This window comes from Hemiscyllium ocellatum, chromosome 2 (assembly GCF_020745735.1).
Source record: "Hemiscyllium ocellatum isolate sHemOce1 chromosome 2, sHemOce1.pat.X.cur, whole genome shotgun sequence".
NCBI classification, from domain to species: domain Eukaryota; kingdom Metazoa; phylum Chordata; class Chondrichthyes; order Orectolobiformes; family Hemiscylliidae; genus Hemiscyllium; species Hemiscyllium ocellatum.
Window position 1 is genome coordinate 74,672,602 of NC_083402.1, and position 22,278 is coordinate 74,694,879.

Here is a 22,278-nt window from a genome sequence, read left to right on the forward strand (position 1 = left end):
GGCCAACAAGAGGTGAGGCCATACTGGATTTGGTTCTGGGTAACGAACCAGGCCAGGTGTTAGAATTGGCGGTAGGTGAGCACTTTGGGGACAGTGACCACAATTCGGTTACTTTTATTCTAGTGATGGAGAGGGATAAGTGTGCACTGCAGGGCAAGAGTTACAGATGGGGGCAGGGAAATTATGATGTGGTGAGGCATGACTTAGGATGGGTGGCTTGGAAAAGTAGGCTTCAAGGGAAGGGCATAATCGATATGTGGAGCTTGTTCAAGGAGCAACTATTGAGTGTCCTTGATAAGTATGTACCTGTCAGGCAGGGAGGAAAGGGTCGTGTGAGGGAGCCGTGGTTTAATAAGGAATTGGAATCCCTTGTTAAAGGGAAGAGGGCAGTCTAAGTAAAGGTGAGGCGTGAAGGTTCAATTGGGGTGATTGAGAGTTATAAGGTAGCCAGGAAGGATCTAAGGAGAGATCTAAGAGCAGCAAGGAGGGGACATGAAAAGTCCTTGGTTGGTAGGATTAGGGAAAACACAAAGGCTTTCTATAGGTATGCCAGGAATAAAAGAATGACTAGGGTAGGAATAGGTCCAGCCAAGGATAGTAGTGGGAAGTTGTGCTTGGAGACTGAAGAGATTGGGGAGACACTAAATGAATACTTTTCATCAGTATTCACTCAGGAACAGGACATTGTTGCCGATGTGAATATTGAATCACATTTAATTAGAATGGATGGCTTTGGGGTATGTAGGGAAGAGGTTTGGAAATTCTGGAAAGGGTGAAAATAGATAAGTCCCCTGGGCCTGATGGCATTTATCCTAGGATTCTCTGGGAAGCAAGGGAGGAGATTGCAGAGCCACTGGCCTTGATTTTTATGTCCTCGTTGTCTACAGGAATAGTACCAGAAGACTGGAGGATAGCAAATGTGGTTCCATTGTTCAAGAAGGGGAGTAGGGATAACCCTAGTAACTATAGGCCGGTGAGTCTCACTTCTGTTGTGGGCAAAGTCTTAGAGAGAATTGTAAGGGATAGGATTTACGAACATCTGGATAGGAATAATGTGATCAAGGATAGTCAGCATGGTTTTGTGAAGAGCTGAAAATGTGTTGCTGGAAAAGCGCAGCAGGTCAGGCAGCATCCAAGGAACAGGAGATTGGACATTTCGGGCATAAGCCCTTCTTCAGGGCTTATGCCTGAAACGTCGAATCTCCTGTTCCTTGGATGCTGCCTGACCTACTGCGCTTTTCCAGCAACACATTTTCAGCTCTGATCTCCAGCATCTGCAGACCTCACTTTCTCCCAGTGAACCTATTAAGGGCAGGTTATGCCTCACAAACCTTATTGAATTCTTTGAGAAGGTCACTAAGGAGGTGGACGAGGGTAAAGCGGTAGATGTGGTGTATATGGATTTTAGTAAGGCGTTTGATAAGGTCCCCCATGGTAGGCTACTGCAACAAATATGGAGGTATGGCATTGAGGGTGCGTTCGAGGTTTGGATTAGGAATGGGCTGGCTGGAAGAAGACAGAGGGTAGTAGTTGATGGTAAAGGTTCATCTTGGAGTGCAGTTACCAGCGGTGTTCCGCAAGAATCTGTTTTGGGACCATTGCTGTTTGTCATTTTTATAAATGACCTGGAGGAGGGGCTAGAAGGTTGGGTGAGCAAGTTTGCGGATGATACGAAAGTCAGTGGAGTTGTTGACAGTGAGGAAGGATGTGGCAGGTTACAGCGGGATATAGATAAGTTGCAGAGCTGGGCAGAAAGGTGGCAAATGGAGTTCAATGTAGCTAAGTGTGAAGTGATTCACTTTGGTAAGAGTAACAAGAAGATGGAGTATTGGGCTAATGTTCGGATACTTGGTAGTGTGGATGAGCAGAGGGATCTTGGTGTCCATGTACACATATCTCTGAAAGTTGCCACCCAGGTAAATAGTGCTGTGAAGAAGGCATACGGCGTACTGGCATTTATTGGTAGAGGAATTGAGTTCCGGAGTCCTGAGGTCATGTTACAGTTGTATAAGACTCTGGTGCGGCCGCATCTGGAGTATTGTGTGCAGTTTTGGTCGCCATACTATAGGAAGGATGTGGAGGCACTGGAACGGGTGCAGAGGAGGTTTACCAGGATTAGATTAGATTAGATTACTTACAGTGTGGAAACAGGCCCTTCGGCCCAACAAGTCCACACCGACCCGCCGAAGCGCAACCCACCCATACCCCGACATTTACCCCTTACCTAACACTACGGGCAATTTAGCATGGCCAATTCACCTGACCCGCACATCTTTGGACTGTGGGAGGAAACCGGAGCACCCGGAGGAAACCCACGCAGACACGGGGAGAACGTGCAAAATCCACACAGTCAGTCGCCTGAGTCGGGAAATGAACCCGGGTCTCGGGCGCTGTGAGACAGCAGTGCTAACCACTGTGCCACCGTGCCGCCCACAATGTTGCCTGGTATGTAGGAAGATCGTATGAGGAAAGGCTGAGGCACTTGGGGCTGTTTTCATTGGAGAAAAGAAGGTTTAGGGGCGACTTGATAGAGGTGTACAAGATGATTAGGCGTTTAGATAGGGTTGACAATGAGAACCTTTTTCCACGTATGGAGTCAGCTGTTATGAGGGGGCATAGCTTTTAATTAAGGGGTTGTAGGTATAGGACTGATGTTAGGAGTAGATTCTTTACTCAACGAGTTGTGAGTTCATGGAATGCCCTGCCAGTAGCAGTGGTAGACTCTCCCTCTTTATGGGCATTTAAACAGGCATTGGATAGGCATATGGAGGATAGTGGGCTAGTGTAGGTTAGGTGGGCTTGGATCGGCGCAACATCGAGGGCCAAAGGGCCTGTATTGCGCTGTATTTTTCTATGGTCTATGTTCTACACCTCATTGATCACATGAAGATTGTCTTTGAGGTTCACATAAATTAACAGAAATGTACAGTCAAAATAAAGGTTTAGTCGAAAAACATATCCTCGTGAGGTGGATAAATAGTTGAGCTGACCATTCAGAAGCAGCCACGAAGTGAAGCCAGTCATGTTGTTTTTAAATTCCATGAGAGAAAGCAGGTCCAACCACAGAGTGGTGAACTCCACCAAGGATAGAGCAAGGAGATCAAGCCTTATGCTTTTGGCACCAATCTGACCCCTTCGATGGCTGACTTACCTGGATAGTTGGCTTGAATCAGAATTTCTTCGATAGCAAACATTTTTACATGTATGTTCCAGTCTTGTGCTTTTTATAATGATGATAGAAGGACCAATTGCAATCATATGACTGATGAGGATTTCTTCACCTTTTACTGCCTGCCACTGTCATCCGTGGGAAGGATTTATAAGTTGATGTTCAACCTGTTTGTCACATTATGAATGCACCATCTTTGGCCATCAAGTCATGGAGTGGGACTTAAACCTGGAGGTTTTGGTTCACAAGCAGGGAGGCAATGACCACATCTCAAAACTGTCATCTGATAAAGTGCTGAATTCAAAAATAATGGAACTTCACATTGATAAATTAAATAAGCCACAAAGTTTCTCCATGAAAGTTTGTGTATGTAAATGAAATATTTTGTACTAGTATTATGACATGTTGAATAGTCTGGTATTCTATATAGAGAAGGCTTTACTGGCTAGGTCAGCATTTATTGACCATTCCTGAAAGGATGTAGTTATGCCTCAAGCACATTTTCTATGAGCTTGGAGTTACATTTCAGCCAGACCAGTTAAAGCTGGTATGGGTTTTGACGACAATTGACAATGATTACATGGTCATCATTCAGCTACTTATTTTTTCCAGATTTTTATTAAATGCATATTTCATAGGATGAGATCCCTCGACTCAAGAGCAAACATGCTGTCTCCCCATATAATTGTGAGAGAAGGCTAAGTAATTGGCAAGTTCATGTGGGAATTGAAGATATCTAATTCTGATGTTCAAGCATTGCTGATACAAAGGAATCAAAATCCTTTCATGTTAGAAGTGATTGACAGCAAAGGGAATGGGACCCTTTAGTCCAATGTCACATATTAGTTTGTTTCATAGAGAGAATTTCGTCCTTGAACTTAAGGACAATATATAGTAAATTTCCAGTAGTGTAGATTAGATAGTCAATTGTAGTAATCTACATTTTGCAGATTTATAAACGTACTGTTATCAATAACGCACCATCAAGCCTTGTCAGAGAGTATTTTCTAAACAATCTGAATCGGGCAAATGTCCAGAAGACTAGCTTTCCACAGTGTTTACCTGTTAGCTATCTGAAGATTTGCTCCTACGTCTCACCAATTTACAATGACCTTTGAAAATGGTCTCAGCTATAGTGTGTCGCCAGTGGTTTGTTGACACACAACTTCAGGTGCCCTACTGACATACCTTTCTAAATAATGTTTTAGGTGATTTCCCACTGTTTATTGCTAGTTAATTTGTTCGGCTACAGTGATTGCATACAGACTGTCCCAGGTTTGCAAATGAGTTCCGTTCTGGACTATGCAAGTTGACTTGTATGCAAGTCTGAACACAGTGAAGGACAATGTAAAGGAGCCATGCACAATTACAGGAAATGTTTGCATGTCGGGTCTTTAGAATTACACACTTGTCTGAGATTGCAATCGTAAGTCAGATATTCGTAAACCAGGGATCCCCGTATCTCTTAATTCCTGGTGTACTCAGTGTTTCGTTTTAAGTTGTGATTTTACGGCCCATATTTAAATGATGGTGTCCAGCCAATTCAGTTCCATCCATGTGACATTAAGGTGCAATAGAGTACATGAGATACAATTAGAGATGTGGGAGCTGGGAACTTTCCAGCTGTAGTGCTGTAGATTTGTGTACCACAGGCAGCTGCTCCCTTAACCAAATTGTCCCATTATAGTTAAAATACTGTCTACCTCGTGATGTATAAGATTGATGAGCTATCTTCTATTCTAAAATACAATACCTGATAAATCTAATGAAGTTGATCACTGCTTAACAAAATCTGCATTTATAATAAATCTCTTTAACATGGTAATATGTCCAGAAGTGTTGCAAAGGGGTGCAATGATATAAACCAATACACACAATGGTGGAGAAGATATGAGGATAAATGATGAAAAACTTATAGGTGCAAGTGCAAGGAGAGCTATCGAGAGAGTTCCAGAGGTTAGGATGCAGGAAGTTGATGGCACAGCTGCCAATAGTAGAGGAGCAGACTAGAGACCAAATTTGGTGGGAGTACAGCTGGAGAGGATGTGAATTGGAAAACAGATGTGCAGGAATTGGGAGCCAGTGTGGATCAGAGAATGTAGGGTTGATGGGTGAATTGGACTTAATGCAAGTCTTGTAAAGTAGTCTGTAAAGTAGTAAACTTGGCAATAATGTGATTTCCAATAATTAGTGTTATGTTCCTGGTTGATATTTCTATTGGAAAAGTCAGATCCCAGAATGAAACCTGGCTTGGTAGATCGTGGCATTTTCTTTGTTTAGTTAGCTAATGTGGTGGTCAGTCACCTGAAGCATATCTGAAACCAGATCTGAAAATAGAGGTTATTTAACAACAGAACAGAAGTTTATTGGAAAACCACATCTGATCCTGGATGTTGGAGAAGTAATCTGATCATTTAGTATTCATGCTGGAGTTAGGAAAAGTTGTGAAGTAGCGTTATACTCACTGTAATGTTTTTACACAAAGGGGCAAAATGTCATTGAGTAATAGGAGGGGGACAAAGGATCAGGAACACCAGAGATTACTGTGCAGGAATAGGAAGATGTGCAGTGATGTTCTGGCTACACATAAATAAATAAGAGTAGCCCAAGTGAGTGTAGTCCTAGCTGACTTCAGAGGAGAATGGTGCAATCAGCTGTGCCAAAAGCTGCAGATGGGTAGGGAAGGATGTGGTGACAGGGTTTATCTTTGTCACAGTCTTGTAGAATATCATTTGTGATTGATTAGACACACTTCAGTACTGCAGGGGCAGAATCCTGATTGGAAGGATTCAAACATGGGAAAGATAGGCCTGAAGCGCATCAGGAATGAAAGCCAAAGATGATGATTATTACGTTTTGCCATCGAAGATGAATATTTTGCCCTTGTTTGACTGTGAATTATATTTCTTAAGACATTTGAACAAAACCTGATATACAGATAGGACATGACCAAAGGGGAAAACTGATAAAATATTTGTGAAAGTGTTGTGGATTTGGATCCTGAACCTAGAATATTTTGAAAGGATTGGTCTTTTTTAAAAATGACATTTTTAATAGAATGATGTGGATTATTTCATCTGCTGCTACGAAATTAGTCATAGTTGTCAACAGATGAATGTTTAACAGTTGTGGAGTGCCCTGAAGCCCCTCTGAGCAGATTGATGCTCCTGGTTTTTTTAAAAAGTTTTGTAGTTAGAAGACAGTTTCAGTTAACATCTCATAATTGTAATTCTATTGAATTAACATACTTCAATTACTGTAAATTATTACTTTTACATAAATTAGACTATGAATTCAACTTGAATCTGTACCAAGTTTCAGGCAAGTGAAGACAGGACAAGTACTTTAAAAACATTCTTGTTGGCTTAAATATCAGACTTCTGGTGGCCAGTAGGTTTGACGCTTGGCTATATTGGAAAGGGAAGGGCAGCTCAGTTTCAAAGTGAGAACATGCATGTTAATTATGAACAGCACTTTTACTGTTAACTTTTACTGAAAACAAAAAATGCTGGAAATCACCGTGGATCAGGCAACATTTATGAAGAGAGAGCAAGCTAACATTGCCACGGTAGATCACTCTTCTTCAGAGCTGACATGAAATGTGGACATATATATATACAACAGTTGTTGGTAGCGGGGGTGAGGGGAGGTGGTGGGAAGGGGTTGGGGGGGAGAACCAGGAAAGGACAGGCAATCCCATTGGAATGAGGGGAGAAGAGACAGGACACAACAACAGAGAAAAAGACAGTCTTTGGCAGTTAGATACAGCTTCTCTTCCCCCAGCACTCCAAACCTCCCCTCCCGCCAACATTTGCATAAATGCTGCCCCATCAACTCTGATGAAGAGTCAACTAGCCTCGAAATGTTAGCTTGCTCTCTCTCCATAGATGCTGCCTGATCTGTGATTTCCAGTGTTTTTTGTTTTCAGTACAGTTCCTAGCACCTGCGGTAATTTGCTCCCAATGTCATCTTTTAGATTTGGCAACAATTCTCTCTGCAGCAAAGTTATCCACCTTGCATTCATGGACATATGGAAGAATGCTAGGTTTCAACAATCACAATTGTTTATACTGCAAGGAAGAAAGAATACTAATTGTTACGCAAGTTTATTGTACTTAGCTAAGGTGTTGCCTTGGAAAAAGCAGCCAGAAAATATTGGCTTCAGGATAATTTCAGAAAGTCCCAGGGTTTGACCAAAACCCTTAGCTTGCAGAGTACAGTTTCCTGTACATGATTGCAATCAATTCTAATGCTATGTGCTTCACACTGAATTTATATTAGCTATGAGTCTACTCGGGGTTATTCAGCAAGTGCTACCCAATTGTGAAATCACATCCAACAATTATTTTCAATGTTGCAAGCACAGGCTGATTGAGTGTGGACTGCTGCATAACACTGAAATGCATCATTGGCTATCATGTATTCATCAGCCCTGTTCTAAGTTGTCTCTGTAAGATCTCACAGAAAAACTGGTCACAATTGTGGATAAGCCTTATGAGGAGCCAGCATAATTCAATCCAGCCCTATTAATTACCAAAGAAACTGATGCCATGGCTAGGTTGGAGGGTGTGTAAAACTGTCTCTGGCTTGTGACTTAACCAGCACAAATGAGGAAGAATAGGAGTAATAGGAAGGGTATCCCAGGAGATGGCAGGTGACAATGTCTCTCTAGTAGTTTGAAGAAGACAGTGCAGGCTTTGAGGAAGCTATGAAAAGAAATCTGCTTATCTCCCTTAAATATTTATAATGTGGCTGAAATGATAAAGCAGTTTACTATCAGCCTACGTGGTCTCACTTTGCTTAGCATCAGTGGCCTGTCATCTACCTTAAAATGTTGTCAACTTTAGCCAGGCATCACCACAACATCACAGCTTTGATGTAAGCTTAAATGTTTGCTATCCAAACTTCGAACTGCACCTTGGAAAACTGGTAGATTGAAGAGGTAAGGGCTTTTAGGGTTCCTCTCACCATTTGGAGGCATTCAGCTTCCCTGCTGATTAGTGCGATGAACGAATCTCATCCCTGAGCAGAGTCAAAGGTTACATTGACAATTGCCTTTTCTCAGGAGCATACACCTGTACCCGAATTTGATAGTATCTGATGGTACAGATTGAGCATGTATCATGGGTTATGTGCTTATTTTTGCTCATTCTTTAAGATATTAGACCATAAGACCATAAGACAAAGGAGTGAAAGTAAGGCCATTCGGTCCATCGAGTCCACTCCGCCATTTAATCATGGCTGATGGGCATTTCAACTCCACTTACCTGCATTCTCCCCATAGCCCTTAATTCCTTGTGACATCAAGAATTTATCAATCTCTGCCTTGGCTATTCAAATGTTTCACAGTGCTTAAGATCTAATTGCCTGGAGTATATGGCTTTGCAGCTGGATTGGTTTGTGAATATTGAATTTTTTTGTGTCAGAAGGATCGGGCTGACTTGGTCAAATGGTTTTGCCTCACCTTCCATTTATTTCCATATTCAGCATTAATTTGTTTTGCAGTGACTTCCAGCTGATAGACATTTTAGTGTTTATTATTTGTCAAGTTTTTGGGTGCCTGCTTCTGGTACCATGGTAGTGTCCTTACCCTGGATTGGGAAGCGCAGATTCAATATCCTATCTGCTCCAGACGTTTAGAATAACATTCCTAAACACGGTAATTTTCAGAAAATAGGCTTGTCAAGCTTCTGGGATTCATGTGGCAGTGTGGCAACATCTCTATCTCTGAGCCAGGAAACATGTTCAAGTTCCACCTGCTCCAGAGGTGTGTAATACCATCTCTGAACAGGTTGATTCGAAAATATCTAGTGGGGGCAGCTACAGCTCTTGTGATGTAGTGATAGTGTCCCTATCTCTCACCAGGAGGCTTGGGTTCAGGTCCAGTAGAGGTGTCCAATATCCCTGAACAGGGTGATTGGAAAAGATCCAAATCTCTGCTTGTACATTCAATTATATGGTTAGGAGTGTCTGCATACAAAAGAAGTCTGCTGACACTTACTTTCTTGAGAATAAAAACCCATCCAGAGAGGTTGATTTAAAAATATCTTTGTTGAGCTTTTAGGGCTCTTGCAGTGCAGTGGTAATATCTGAACCAGAAGACCCGGGTACAACTGCAGAGGTGTGTAATGACATATCTGAACAGGTTGGTTTGAAAATACCGCTTTGTCAAGCTCTTGCATCTTTTTTCAACTAAGAAGCAAACTCATAAAAGCCATTCTGTGCATTTGGCTATTCGCTAATAGAGGTCTAACATATGAGGAACGGCTGAGGATCCTGGGATTGTATTCATTGGAGTTTAGGAGATTTAATAGAAACGTACAAGATAATATATGGCTTGGAAAGGGTGGACACTAGGAAATTGTTTCCGTTAGGCGAGGAGACTAGGACCCGTGGACGCAGCCTTAGCTTTAGAGGGGGTCAATTCAGAACAGAAATGCGAAGACATTTCTTCAGCTAGAGAGTGGTGGGCCTGTGGAATTCATTGCCGCAGAGTGCAGTGGAGGCCGGGACGCTAAATGTCTTCAAGGCAGAGATTGATAAATTCTTGATGTCACAAGGAATTAAGGGCTATGGGGAGAATGCTGATAAGTGGAGTTGAACTGCCCATCAGCCATGATTGAATGGCGGAGTGGACTCGATGGGCTGAATGGCCTTACTTCCACTCCTATGTCTTATGGTCTCATGAACTATGGTATTGAATCATTGTTGCTTTAACAAAAATTGGGATGCTCCGAATTTCATACGTTAATGAGACCTAGGGTTTAAACCGTGATTGAATGCAATTAAAAATAATGGAAATGCTCAGGTTTTTAAATAACAGAATGGAAAACCATTGTACTTTATATATTTTTAGCATCATTTTGAATCCTTTTCAAAGTTTGTTTAATAACTTCACGTTTATAGTTGGCTTTGGGTATTGCATAGAATTGTTTTTTATTATTAAATTTTATTTTTCTGTTTCCTGTTCTCATTTTATTTCCAGTACTTTTAATGGAAATACAGTTTCCAGTAACAAGAAAAATACTTCTCAAGAAGGGAAAACAATTGTTCATTTTTTTGAGACATAAAGTAGATCAGAAAATCCACTTGAAGATTTTTCCCACTGATCTCCAAATGTTACTGGAACAAAAAAAAATGTTGACTTTGAGTGTATTCTTTTAGAAACATATGTTTTTACTTATTAGAAGATATATGTTTTAGTTTGGATGTTCCATACTGAGCGCTTGTGCTTTGTTACTGCTTTCTTCTATGTTCTTTATCATCCAATTTCCAGACCAAACCAGTGACCCAAGATTCAGGCAGAGGCACTGTGCAGAGTATTAATTAACACACCCAGAGACATGCTATCCTGGCCTTTTAACCTTCCAAAGGCCAGTGAAAGCAATAGAACCTGTCATATTTGTCTTGTAATGAAAGGGAACTTTTTGCCATTCCTCATCGTGTTACAGCAGACTGAAAATGTCCAGCTGAGATTTTTTATAATTAATATATATGTAGGTTAGAAAGAAATTAACCTGCAGCAAGAATGGTTGCACATCTGTGATACTTAATGTCATGATTGTTTGAATTGTCAGGTGGCACTGTGCAGAAAACCACAGAATTATTAACTTGTGTCTCTGCTAAGCATTCTGTAATTTTTAAAGAGAGCTGTTTGTACCAGGAATGCTTTGCAGGTTGGCCATCTGAAAAAAAACGTAACTTTTCAAAATATTAACTCACTATTGACTGTCAGATGTTTATTAACTTGTGCTCATGCGACATCTTTTATTTGAGGTGAGTTAATTGCTTTAATTTCCTGCTGTGGAATTAATTCACTGACTCGTTTTACATGCAAGGTGTGGAAATATTTAATTACACGAATAACCCAGAAATATAATTGCTGATGAATCAGTTTCTTGAACTTATGAGCTGCTCTTTTATCAGAGTCAGCATAAATAAGTGCCATTTTAGAGATCTCTGGAATCCTTTATTTTATATGTAGCTTGTGTCATTAAAAGGAGCAATTTTTTTATGGCCATATACCTAAGGTGCACGGAAAAGTAAAGCTAATATTTTGTTCTTTTAGGTATTCAAAGTTGAAGTACTCATGAGTGGACGTAAGCATATCGTAGAGAAACGGTACAGTGAATTTCATGCACTTCACAAAAAGGTAACTACTTTAATTTCTCCTCATCAATCCAAGCCCTTCCCCAATATGTACGGGCTGTAGGGTTGTGCTACTGAGCCACTGAGCAAGTTGAATTGTTAATCATCAGTTGAAGTAGCATCCTTAGAATGCTTATCGAGTAAGCAGCTAGGTCCTACTGAAAACTTGAATTGTCTTGAATTTGTCTCCATTCATCTGAAGAGTTCATTACTCACCTGGCAATGCTGTCAGGGATGGAGGCAGCTGTGATGATGACTCCTTGACTGCTGTTGATGGAAGGATTCCTCAATGAAATATTGTTCACAAACGCTGTTTTCTGAGCTGATGCTGAGTACAACATTTGTAGCACTTTGGTTGGCTGCAGTCTCAATTAATCACTATATATTGTAGCTATTTGTACAGTTAGCTGCTTGCAACCATATTTTTTGAAAATCTGTTATCTCAGCTGTCTTGTTAAGGCTGTCAGATTTACCCTTTACACAGCACGGATGGGAACTCCCACTGCTGAAAGTACTTCCACAGTGTTTTTGTCAGTTGGTGGTATTGTATGATCAGAGTTGATTTAAGCTTACTGTTTAGAGGGTTTCAATGTTTTATTTTCCCCTCACCCATTCTTTCCCCACAACCTGGTTCTCAATAAGCATCAGTTAGAACATTGTCCCACTTTCAGTATCCAGGTATGGCTTTTAGTTCAGAACGTTACAAGCTGTATGTAAGGTAGTGTACCTTAACAATGTGCCTTAATAGAACCTCAGCAGGACACCCCTTACTGCACCTTTTGTAAACTAGTTTGCTTTCTAAAACATAACAGCTTAAGGGTTTCAATTTCCAATGTAGGATATCTGGATAATTTCAAAAAAGCAAACTGTTCAGGTTTGGTGATATATAAACTGAAAATTGCTTTTAGCTCCCTCTGGCTCTTTTAGACTTAGAGCTGTATAAACTAATAATTGGTGGTGAGCAGGTTGCTAACAAGAATACCCCCAGCCTCAACTTAAAAGTCTCTGGCATACCATCTGGGAGCACTGTTTTCAGAGTATTCCTCCTTCTGTTCTCATTTTCATGGGCTAATCAATAATTCTGCCGTAGATATTTTGAGATTACACTTTTGCAAAATTATGAGGAATTTTGCTGTGTGAATCTTTCCCATCAGGAAATACCCAAATTCTGTTTGAACACTTGTACTTGGGAGAGAGAGTACAATTTTGTCTGGGCTGCATTTAAACCCAGTTCCAGACATGAAAGTATGCACTCATCAGTCCCTAGTTGAATACCTTTCTTTGTTTGTGAGAGCACAGTTTCAGTATTGTGATTCCTCTAAGGGTGTAAATTTCAAAAGTTATTGTTGATTGAAACTAGCAACTGAATTTGCTCACAAAAAGGGACAATTGGAATTAAAATAATATTGGCACTGCTATTGATTGGAATAAAAACTGATTTATATGTTTTATACAGATTGTTTAATTTTATTAAAACATTGCAGAATCTTTTATATATTTGTCACTTTTTAAGTGAGGGAAAACTTTGATTTTTGATTGTGCTATATCAGTCAAATGTTATACAGCACACGATTGAAACAGTTTGAAGTAGAATTTTGAAGTTTTTGCAGGAGAATGGGTAGAGACAGTGTTGGTAATGCAGGCAAAGGAGGTTCCTTTTGTACGTAAAGGATGCCCCCCCCCCCCCCCATATCCACGGAATCGTTTTCTGTAGTTTTAGTTACCCGCAGTTTACCGTGGTCGGAACATATTATGGGGAGACCAGGAGGCTGCCGGAGAGGTACGTTTCCCAGTTAAATGAGTGGGTTCACTGCTATCCGCAGTTTTGGGCTTCCGTGGTAGGCCCTGGAACATATCCCCCCACGGGTATGGGGGGACTACAGTATAGTCTACCTATACACTAAGTTCCAATTGCTCCTCTTTCTTAATCTGACATCTTACCATTTAAGGTGTGTTTTTTCCCTTTGTTCCTAATTACAAAATGTTTTAATTCATATTTCTGTCTTGTGCATCTACGATTTGGTTTCTTGTTCTGCATTCTTGAATACGTTTCATCATCTTGGCAAACTCCCGAATTTTACATTATTCCCTTAATTCCTTGTTGATCATTTATTTAATTTCATGCCCCAAAACCATCTGTACATTCTCCTTAAGTCCAGATATTATTAGCTTCATCTCTGTTTTTGTGATGATTTAATGATTTTTTTTAATTCACCAAATGCTGTATACTCTATTTTCTTTCCATGACTTTATCCTATTTCTTCAAAGAGGTTATGAATTTGGTCAAGTGTACATCACTGATTAGAATCCATGTTGACTATCTGTTGTTCATATTTAGCATGTTCGTTCAAGTACCTGGTAATTGCAATTATGTTATTGTTTCAAGTTACTTATCAGCAACTTTTTTTTTGGGACTCTATACTTTTCAAAGAATGATCTCAGTCTCTTTTTCTTACGCTTTTTTTTCCCTAGAGATATCTTTTTAAGCCATCCAAACTAGTTTGATTCTAAATGTTACGCATGGCATGATGGCAAATGACAATGTGAAAGCCAAATGTGACACCAGGCATTGACCATCCCCTAAAAGTCCCCCCCCCCCACCCCACACCAATTGATAGCTAATGTTGAAAATCCGTCTGCACTCAACATTGGTGTGCTGTAATTTTAAAACATTTGTTGGTGGTTACCTGGTATATTATTCTGTATAATCTAATGACAAAGTAGGAGAAAGAGAGCACTATTTAGGAAGTCAATATGTAAAGACTAAATTGGCTTTGAGTTTTGATAAATGTAAATTTATATTTTTTGTTTTCCATAAAAGTTGAAGAAAAGCATTAAAACGCCTGAAATGCCTTCAAAGCATGTGAGAAACTGGGTGCCTAAAGTCCTGGAACAACGACGCCATGGTTTGGAAGCCTACCTTCAGGTATAGTGGAAATCTTCCAAAATGTGTTTTTGTTTTAAAAAGAATAAAACCTTGCCTCATAAATCAAGATTATGTATTTCAATTTCTTAAATCTGCTGTACACTGGGAGTTCCTTCATACTTGGTGTGTAAATGAGCTTCCATTCTGAGGTGCCCTCAAAGATGTTTAACCTGTTAAATATATGATGTGTTTCAACCTGCATTACATGCTTCAGTTTTATTCTGTCATACTGTCACATACCTATGAATTCTGCAATGAAATATTGATTTATCAGATCACAGGGCGCTTCACAGCACAGAGTGTGGATGCCAAGAATTCTGACATACAGACTACACAAAGATAATGGCCCATTTCTGTCACTGTCATAGCAGTAGGAATCTGTGGGTCCATTCAGCTTTTCCGAGCGTGTTCTTGTAGGAATAGCTACTACTAACTGATTTAGAAGTGTATGAAATTTCCCAACCATATGCTTTTATTTTACACTTGTACAAAAGTCTTTATAGAATATCCTCGCCCTCCCCCCCCCCCAAATTAGTTGTCACTCTTAAACAGAAAATGTATGTAAACTTGATCCTCAGATGTGAAGTCTGAACTGAGAACAGTAAGATGTAAAATGAAAATCCATAAGTGAGTAATGAAAATTATTATTAAATTAGCTTTTAATAATTGGCCTTTGGCTGGTTTTAGGAAATTATCAAATCATTGTGTTGCCCTTAGACACAAATCTGCTGTTTCTCCATGGCTTTTATAGTAGTTTATTTAACAAAAAGTATGATTAGAATATTTCAGAAACGATCCTTAACAAGTAAGGATCAGATGATGAGAAAATAATTGACAAAAGGACTGTCCCTTTTCTTTCAATAATTAGTAATGTTCCAGAGAAAGAGTAACTTTCTTCCGTGATAGTTTTTTGCTGAAATTTGTGTTTGTTTTATTTTGCTGAATAAATTGACTACCAAGGTATTCAAGTACTACAAAGAATCCTGGGCAGAAAGTGATTAGGCTGTTGGGTGTAGCATGCTTTAAACAACACTAAACAATACCTTAAAAATGGGGTTCTGTTGCCTCTGGGATTGGGATGGTGCAATTGCTAGTTTTGACATCAAGTACATCAGTGCCTGATGCTATTTTAGAAGTGCAGGACAAGTAGTGGTTTGGCTGTTTGCTTGCTGTTCAGGCAGATTCACAATACTAGAGAACTAGTAGGAGGTTCTTTAACAATGACAGATTGACAGTTCCATTGTCCATGATTAGATTAGATTAGATTAGATTTACAGTGTGGAAACAGGCCCTTCGGCCCAACAAGTCCACACCGACCCGCCGAAGCGAAACCCACCCATACCCCTACATTTACCCCTTACCTAACACTACGGGCAATTTAGCATGGCCAATTCACCTGACCCGCACATCTTTGGACTGTGGGAGGAAACCGGAGCACCCGGAGGAAACCCACGCAGACACGGGGAGAACGTGCAAACTCCACACAGTCAGTCACCTGAGTCGGGAATTGAACCCGGGTCTCAGGTGCTGTGAGGCAGCAGTGCTAACCACTGTGCCACCATAAGTGAAAGAAAGATTACCCCAAGACGATGTGTTCTCAACATTTTCAAAACTATAATGAGCAAAGGAAATTACTGGCCTGCTTGTCTTCATCCCTCGCTTCGTGGACGTTTGAAAATTCAGTCGAAATGTGAGTTCTTTCAGGAGAAGAAGAGAATGTAATAAGTGCATTGGTATAGTCAAGATTACAAATATTAGTGACTTCTCTGTAGATATTTTTAATCAATTGTTCAGATGTGTTATGACACACTGGGAGAAAGTGAGGACTGCAGATGCTGGAGATCAGAGTCAAAAAGTGTGGTGCTGGAAAAGCACAACTGGTCAGGCAGCATCCGAGAAGCATGAGCGTCAATGTTGTCATTCCTGATGAAGAGCTTATGCTCGAAACATCGACTCTACTGTTCCTCAGATGCTGCCTGACCAGGTGTTATGACACACCTCCAGCAAAGGCTTAAAGGTAGAGATACTGCCATTGCACCACAAGAGCTCCTTGTCTAGGCTATACACTTGTATCCATTGACCTAAGTTGAAATTGGATTTTTCAAGTAAATTCTTGAACCACCAGATAATGCCTCAGACTAGCAATACAAACTGTTACTTTGGTGAATCATTTTTATGGCATTCTGACCACATGTGAATATTTGGAGGAAGGTAAAAACAATGACTGCAGATGCTGGAAACCAGATTCTGGGGTCGAGTGGTGCTGGAAAAGCACCGATTCAGGCACCATCCGAGGAGCAGGAAAATTCCTGATGAAGGGCTTTTGCCCGAAATGTCGATTTTCCTGCTCCTCGGATGCTGCCTGAACTGCAGTGCTTTTCCAGCACCACTCTACTCCACAATATTTGGAGGAAACCCATTTCTCAGTTGCAATTCTGTAAATTTAAGCAAAGCTGCAGTTATTAAACGTTTTTTTTGTTTAAGAGGTACCCTGTTCCTATTAATCATCCTCACTTGCCTTAGGCCTGATATTGCCGTAGTACTTAGTTACCTTTTTTGGAAAGAATGCCTCAGACAAAAGATGCTGAATTTTACACTTAGGGCAACATTGGGGCTGCAGTTATGACTGTGGGGAAGCCCGATAGACTTTGTAGTGTATCTATCAGTGACTTTTTAATCCAACTGCTGTCTTAACGTAAGATTTCTAGTCTTCCTGGTCAGATAGCATCAGCAGGAATGACTGTTCCTTCAGCTCTGTTCTTTGCTCTCCATCTAGTCATGTCAAAGCTTGGTGCTGTAAACTTATTTCACACAGCCAAAACCTTTTCTTCAGTAAAGGACCTTAGTGAACTCGATGGGTTTTAAGGCAATTGATGGTAATTTCAGACTGCCATGAAACTGAGACAAGCTTTTCATTCAAAACATTGTTCCATTCAAACAACTCTATTTTAGCTATTGTAAGAATCTTTACCTGACAGTAGATAAGTCATGAGTTCATACAGTAGATGGAAATGTGGCTGAAAGTCAGAAAAGGAATATTTACTTGACATAATATGATGTTATTTAAATCTTCAGCTGTTTGAAAACCGAAAGAGCTGCATGTGTCAGTAAGTTTAAAAACATCTTCTTACTACTTTGATTGAGAGGTTAGATGGTGTGGTATCTATTGTTGCAATTTCAGTAGTTTGTTGATATTTAACTGAAAACTAATTTACAACTATTTCAGCAAGGGTTGATTGCGCTCTTTTTGTGGGATGCAAATGGAAGTTTAAGCATTCAAGATTTTTTAAAAAACTTTGAATGGGATTTCATGAATGGAAGTTTGGTTTTATACAAGCAAGTCTGTATATTAAGAACCATAGAAGAAATGTAGAACTTTAGTTCATCTCTAGAGCAGTCCTGAGGTCTGCCCGCAGTGTATGCCAGATGACTAGTTGGGTACAAAATGCCTTGGGAATGAATGCTGAGGTGTGGTATAAAGAACCATGGGGGATAGATGGGAGATGTGAGTTGGCATGAGTCACTGTGGAAGTATAAGGACACCAAAGGATATATGGATGGCGTGAATTGGCATGGAAGGTTTAAGGGGTCATGGATGGTGAATGGTGATGTGAGGGTTGAAGGCTAAACAAACTAAAGTTTAGAACACATCTCGGATATAGTACTAGAGAAGTGAGGTGGGTTTTCCAAACTGCCTTTAGTGGCCTTCTCTGCCAAATCTATCCATGCTTTCCTGTTGGGTTCAGTGGCTGGGCCCCATTCAGTGCCCAGGCAATGCAGTGTAAAGATTGTCTCTCCATCAGGATTTTATTCCAAAGTGAGAAATTTATCAACTCCAGCTACCCACCTTGGCAGGAACAATGTGGACCTTAGTCTCTGTTTTGAAGCAATTGAAAATAGTTTGTTTATTTTGTGAGCGTGGAGTCCACGGACCTTATGATCCTGGCAAGCTTGTGAGATTAGAACATGATTTTGATTTCTGCTGTAGTCACATAGAATTATGGAAAGTGCTGTTTTTAATATTTTAAATGTAACGTATTAGTTAGATTTCCTGAGGAAAAACCTTTAAACTAATATCCTCAGTGATGTAGTATGCTGAATATTTCTGGCAAATATTATTTTCCATCAAATTCTTGAATCTAATGGAAGTTGTATTTTATTTTAAAGTACTGCCCAAAACAATATTTTATTAAACTCAAAAATGTATTTCATGTTTACTCTGTGCCTCTAATTCAGTAGTAATTGCACTAAATTGAGGACATTACTGTTGTATTTACAAACCTATTATGAAGATAAAAGTACCAAAAGGCGAAGTGGGCTTGAAATCGCTCTTCTTCGGAGTGTCAACTTAGTGCTGTTAAATAATATTAATGACCAGGATTGTCAGAATGTAACTGTGCTTTCCTTAGTACAAGTGATTTTATTGATCAATATGGATGCAGCCTAACGGTTAGATTATTCTGTTCTGATTTTATCTATACATTAACTAAGTTTATTAGTGGACAAAAATATCTTTTGGTAGATCTAGATGATGATGTAGATTAAGAAAAGCAGAAGACCATCCATCATTTTCCTTTGTGCTAATAACTTAAATCCATCACTGTTTCTATCTGCTGGTTTAAGATCCCATTGCGTCTTCAGGCTTTTGGTAATGGCCTAAGTGAACCACAGCAATTTTCTCTCCAGTGACAAAACTCGCAGCTCAATTGTCATAGTGGTTTTTAATTTTAGATTCCGAAATGTAGGTGGTAATAATGACTTCAGTTCTTTTTAGCTCTACATACATCTTTCTTTACTTGTCACATCTGGTGGTAAAACAATTTTTTTTTTGGAAACTGACATCTTTTTTAGTACCTGAGTATTGCTGAGTTCAAATTTCTGATTAAAAATCCTTTATTTGTGTTGTTTAATGATGGTCATGTACTTTTTAATGGATATAAAAAGTAGGTTGGTGGAGAAATTTCCGATTCCTATTTAAAATTATTGTTACTGAACTAAGATTCTAGTTCTGTTTCATTTTATATAGAGCAATATTTCTAATGCTACTTTTTTTAGTCAAATATTACGTGTGTTACAATTAATATACCTTTAATGGGGTATATTAAAAGTGTGCCTCTTAACAAAATAAGCCTTCTGCACTTCTGCAAAATTTTGTTCTTTTGATCGAGTTTGCTTTGGTTTGATTTAATTCAATAGATCTGCTGATTGATCAGGGTAAGTCAAACTTCCGAATCTGTTTTTTTGTTGAAATTCACAACAGACTAATACCTAAGAGAATAACTGTATTCTCATCATATGTAACTCTTCTCATATTTTATGTAGGAGATATAATTTCCTTCTCCCACAACTGGTTCACTGAATGCTAGTAAAATTAATTTTGCAGTGCAATAGGTGCTTCCAGCTCATTGTTGCAAACATCAATCGGTTCTAGTTTGATTTTTCATTTTTCTCTCTATTTGATTTTTTTAATTGTTTCATTTGCTACCTCTACTTTAGGCATATTTTGTTTCATTCCATCCGTGTGCTGTTGTCCAGTTGGGACTGTTGAACAATGAAATCCATAAGCTTCTGAGTGTCAGCTTCGACCTGCACTAATATACCACTTTGAAACTGTAGGATTGCTGCTCACCATTTCTGCATTAATAGATCAGTAAAACATAACAGAAGTAATGGCCTGTGTCTAAGTTGACAAGTTCGTGTAGGGAATTTGACCCATATGTATGGCAGACAAACCTTGAAAAGTCTGCAGATAGCACGCCTGCTTTCCACTTTCCTAGACTTCCCTTTCTTGAATTCATCTTTCACACACTAATAATCTGCTTCTATTACTGATATAACTGTTACTATTGGGATGGGGAAATTTTTGCTGGGGACACAAAAGAGCAAGAGTACAAATCAATGTTCCTGCTGTATAACACTTGATCAGCCTTCATCTTGAATATAAACGAAAGCAAAAATCATTGCAAAGATTAGAAATCTGAAATAAAATGCAGAGAAACATTGAGAAGATAGGGCAGGGAAATAGTTAGAGATTTTAATCTGTGCAGACCTAGGTTTAAGGCATAGTGAGGGTGGCTAGTGGTAGGAAGAAAGAACAAAAGAATATAGTAAAGGAGGGCAGGAGTGATTGAATTACAAAATTATGCAAGACAAAAGTAGTAATGAAAGAAATTATAGTAAAGCAAATATTGGTATAATGGAAGTGTAAATAATTACGAGCTAGCAGAAGGAGAAATCTGATGGAGAGGCATACTGACCAAACACACACAACGCAGCAGATCAGGCAGCGCTTATGGAGAGAGAAGAACCGAGTCAGTCTTGAGTCCAATATAACTTCTTCGGAACTGAAAGAAGTTAGAAAAGGTTTTCTTTACAGACTTTTGTCAGAGGCAGAAGAGGAATAAGGGGGACCAGGTGGTGTGGTGGCCGAGTGCAGAAGACAAAAGAGATTATTAATTGTGGTGAAAAAGAAATTGAGATGTAACAAAAACAGAAGTTGTTGGAAAAGCTTAACGAGTCTGATAGTGCCTGTGAAGAGAAATCAGAGTTACATTTTGGGTCCGGTGACCCTTTGTCAGAACTTAGATGCTGTCAGACCTACTGAGCTTTTCCAACAATTTCTGTTTTATTTCTGATTTACAGCATGCACAGCTCTTTCTTTTTTTAAGTAGAGATGTAAAGTAGGTGTAAATGAAGGTGTAAAAGGTTTTCTCTGCTGAGTGTAAAGTAAACAAGACACAAACATGACAAAGCCATTGGGAGAGAAGAGAAAATGTAAGAAAAGTAGAAGATAGACACCATGTGGTCAGACTCTGAAATTCTGAAAATATTGAATTGTTTCATGTATCCTATTGATTCCTCGCTTGTGTTATCTTCAAACCTGCACTGTTACATTGCTCCTGCTGGATTCATTCACTTGTTGGAAATGGGAATGGCCACACCTGGTCTACTTCCATATCGCACCTTCCCCAGCTGTAAATTAATATTACAACAACAAGTTATTACAGTAAGATGTGATGATACAACTCTCCAACCAATATTCTAAATAAATAAAATAAATGTACAGTACCACAATTCACTTTTGGTTTTATTTGGTGATTATATTAAGTGGCCAATTTCAGGTTTTTCTTTCGTGGATAATACTTTGCTTCCATATTTTGACAATGTTTTTAGTTTTCCTCTTTTTCAGATGCAATGTGTAATCTAAAGAATAATGTACATGTAACTAATAAGTTACAGTATGATATGAGCAGATACCTATTATGTTATACCACTGGTGCATTGAGGCAGACCACTTTGGCTTTTGCACATTCCTCAGTGTTTGCTATGGCTAACAGGCAGTGCAAGCTCCACCTTGGAAATTACAAATATTAGCACCTTAAATCTCATCTTGTGTTTCCTCTTGGACTATGAGCAGCTATGGTTCAAAAATGAATACAAAAATCAAATAATACAGATGAATCTTGAAGATCATGTTGAATAAGGTGCAGCCATGCAGACAAACCACCTTTGGTTACAAGCAGTCCTTACCATCATTACAATGTCACATGGGAAAAGGTAACATGGTGATAGAGTTAATTGGACTGCCCTCCAGTTGAGAAGAAAATTGCTTTGAGATGTTTACCAAGATGAGCAAACCCTCTGTGAGTTGTGCCTCTGAAATAAAGTTCAATTTATTTAATTGCCTGTGTATTTATATGGTATGCTTCCTTTAACATAGCATGCCTAGAACTGTTCACTGAAAGCTGCAATGACATCCTTGGTACTTGATACGTCTGACAGAGAAAGCACAATATCTACCTTCCACCTCTGCATTAACCTTCAAGGGACAATTATTTATTGCTGTTTTTTCATTACAGGGTGAAGAAGTAGGAAGCAAAATGGAGAGGTTGAAATCTAGATTTCCCCTTCCCCATTCTTTATTAATATCCCAAAATTGAAGCTGTTTTATTCGCTGACTTCGTTACTTCGTAACCTTGCTCTAAATTGCTTAATTCTAATTATCCTTGGTGACATTCAGTAGCTCTTAACGACA

At 39.4% G+C, this 22,278-nt stretch overlaps 1 protein-coding gene across 1 annotated transcript in view; it reads left to right on the plus strand.

The window, feature by feature from the left end:
- The window catches only part of LOC132827943 (sorting nexin-24-like), a 172,640-nt gene that overhangs the window by 75,760 nt on the left and 74,602 nt on the right, over positions 1–22,278 (plus strand). The window contains exons 2-3 of the mRNA XM_060844792.1: positions 11,238–11,321; positions 14,139–14,243. Of these exons, the coding sequence (XP_060700775.1) occupies positions 11,238–11,321; positions 14,139–14,243 (189 nt within the window). The remainder of the gene's footprint in view (positions 1–11,237; positions 11,322–14,138; positions 14,244–22,278) is intronic.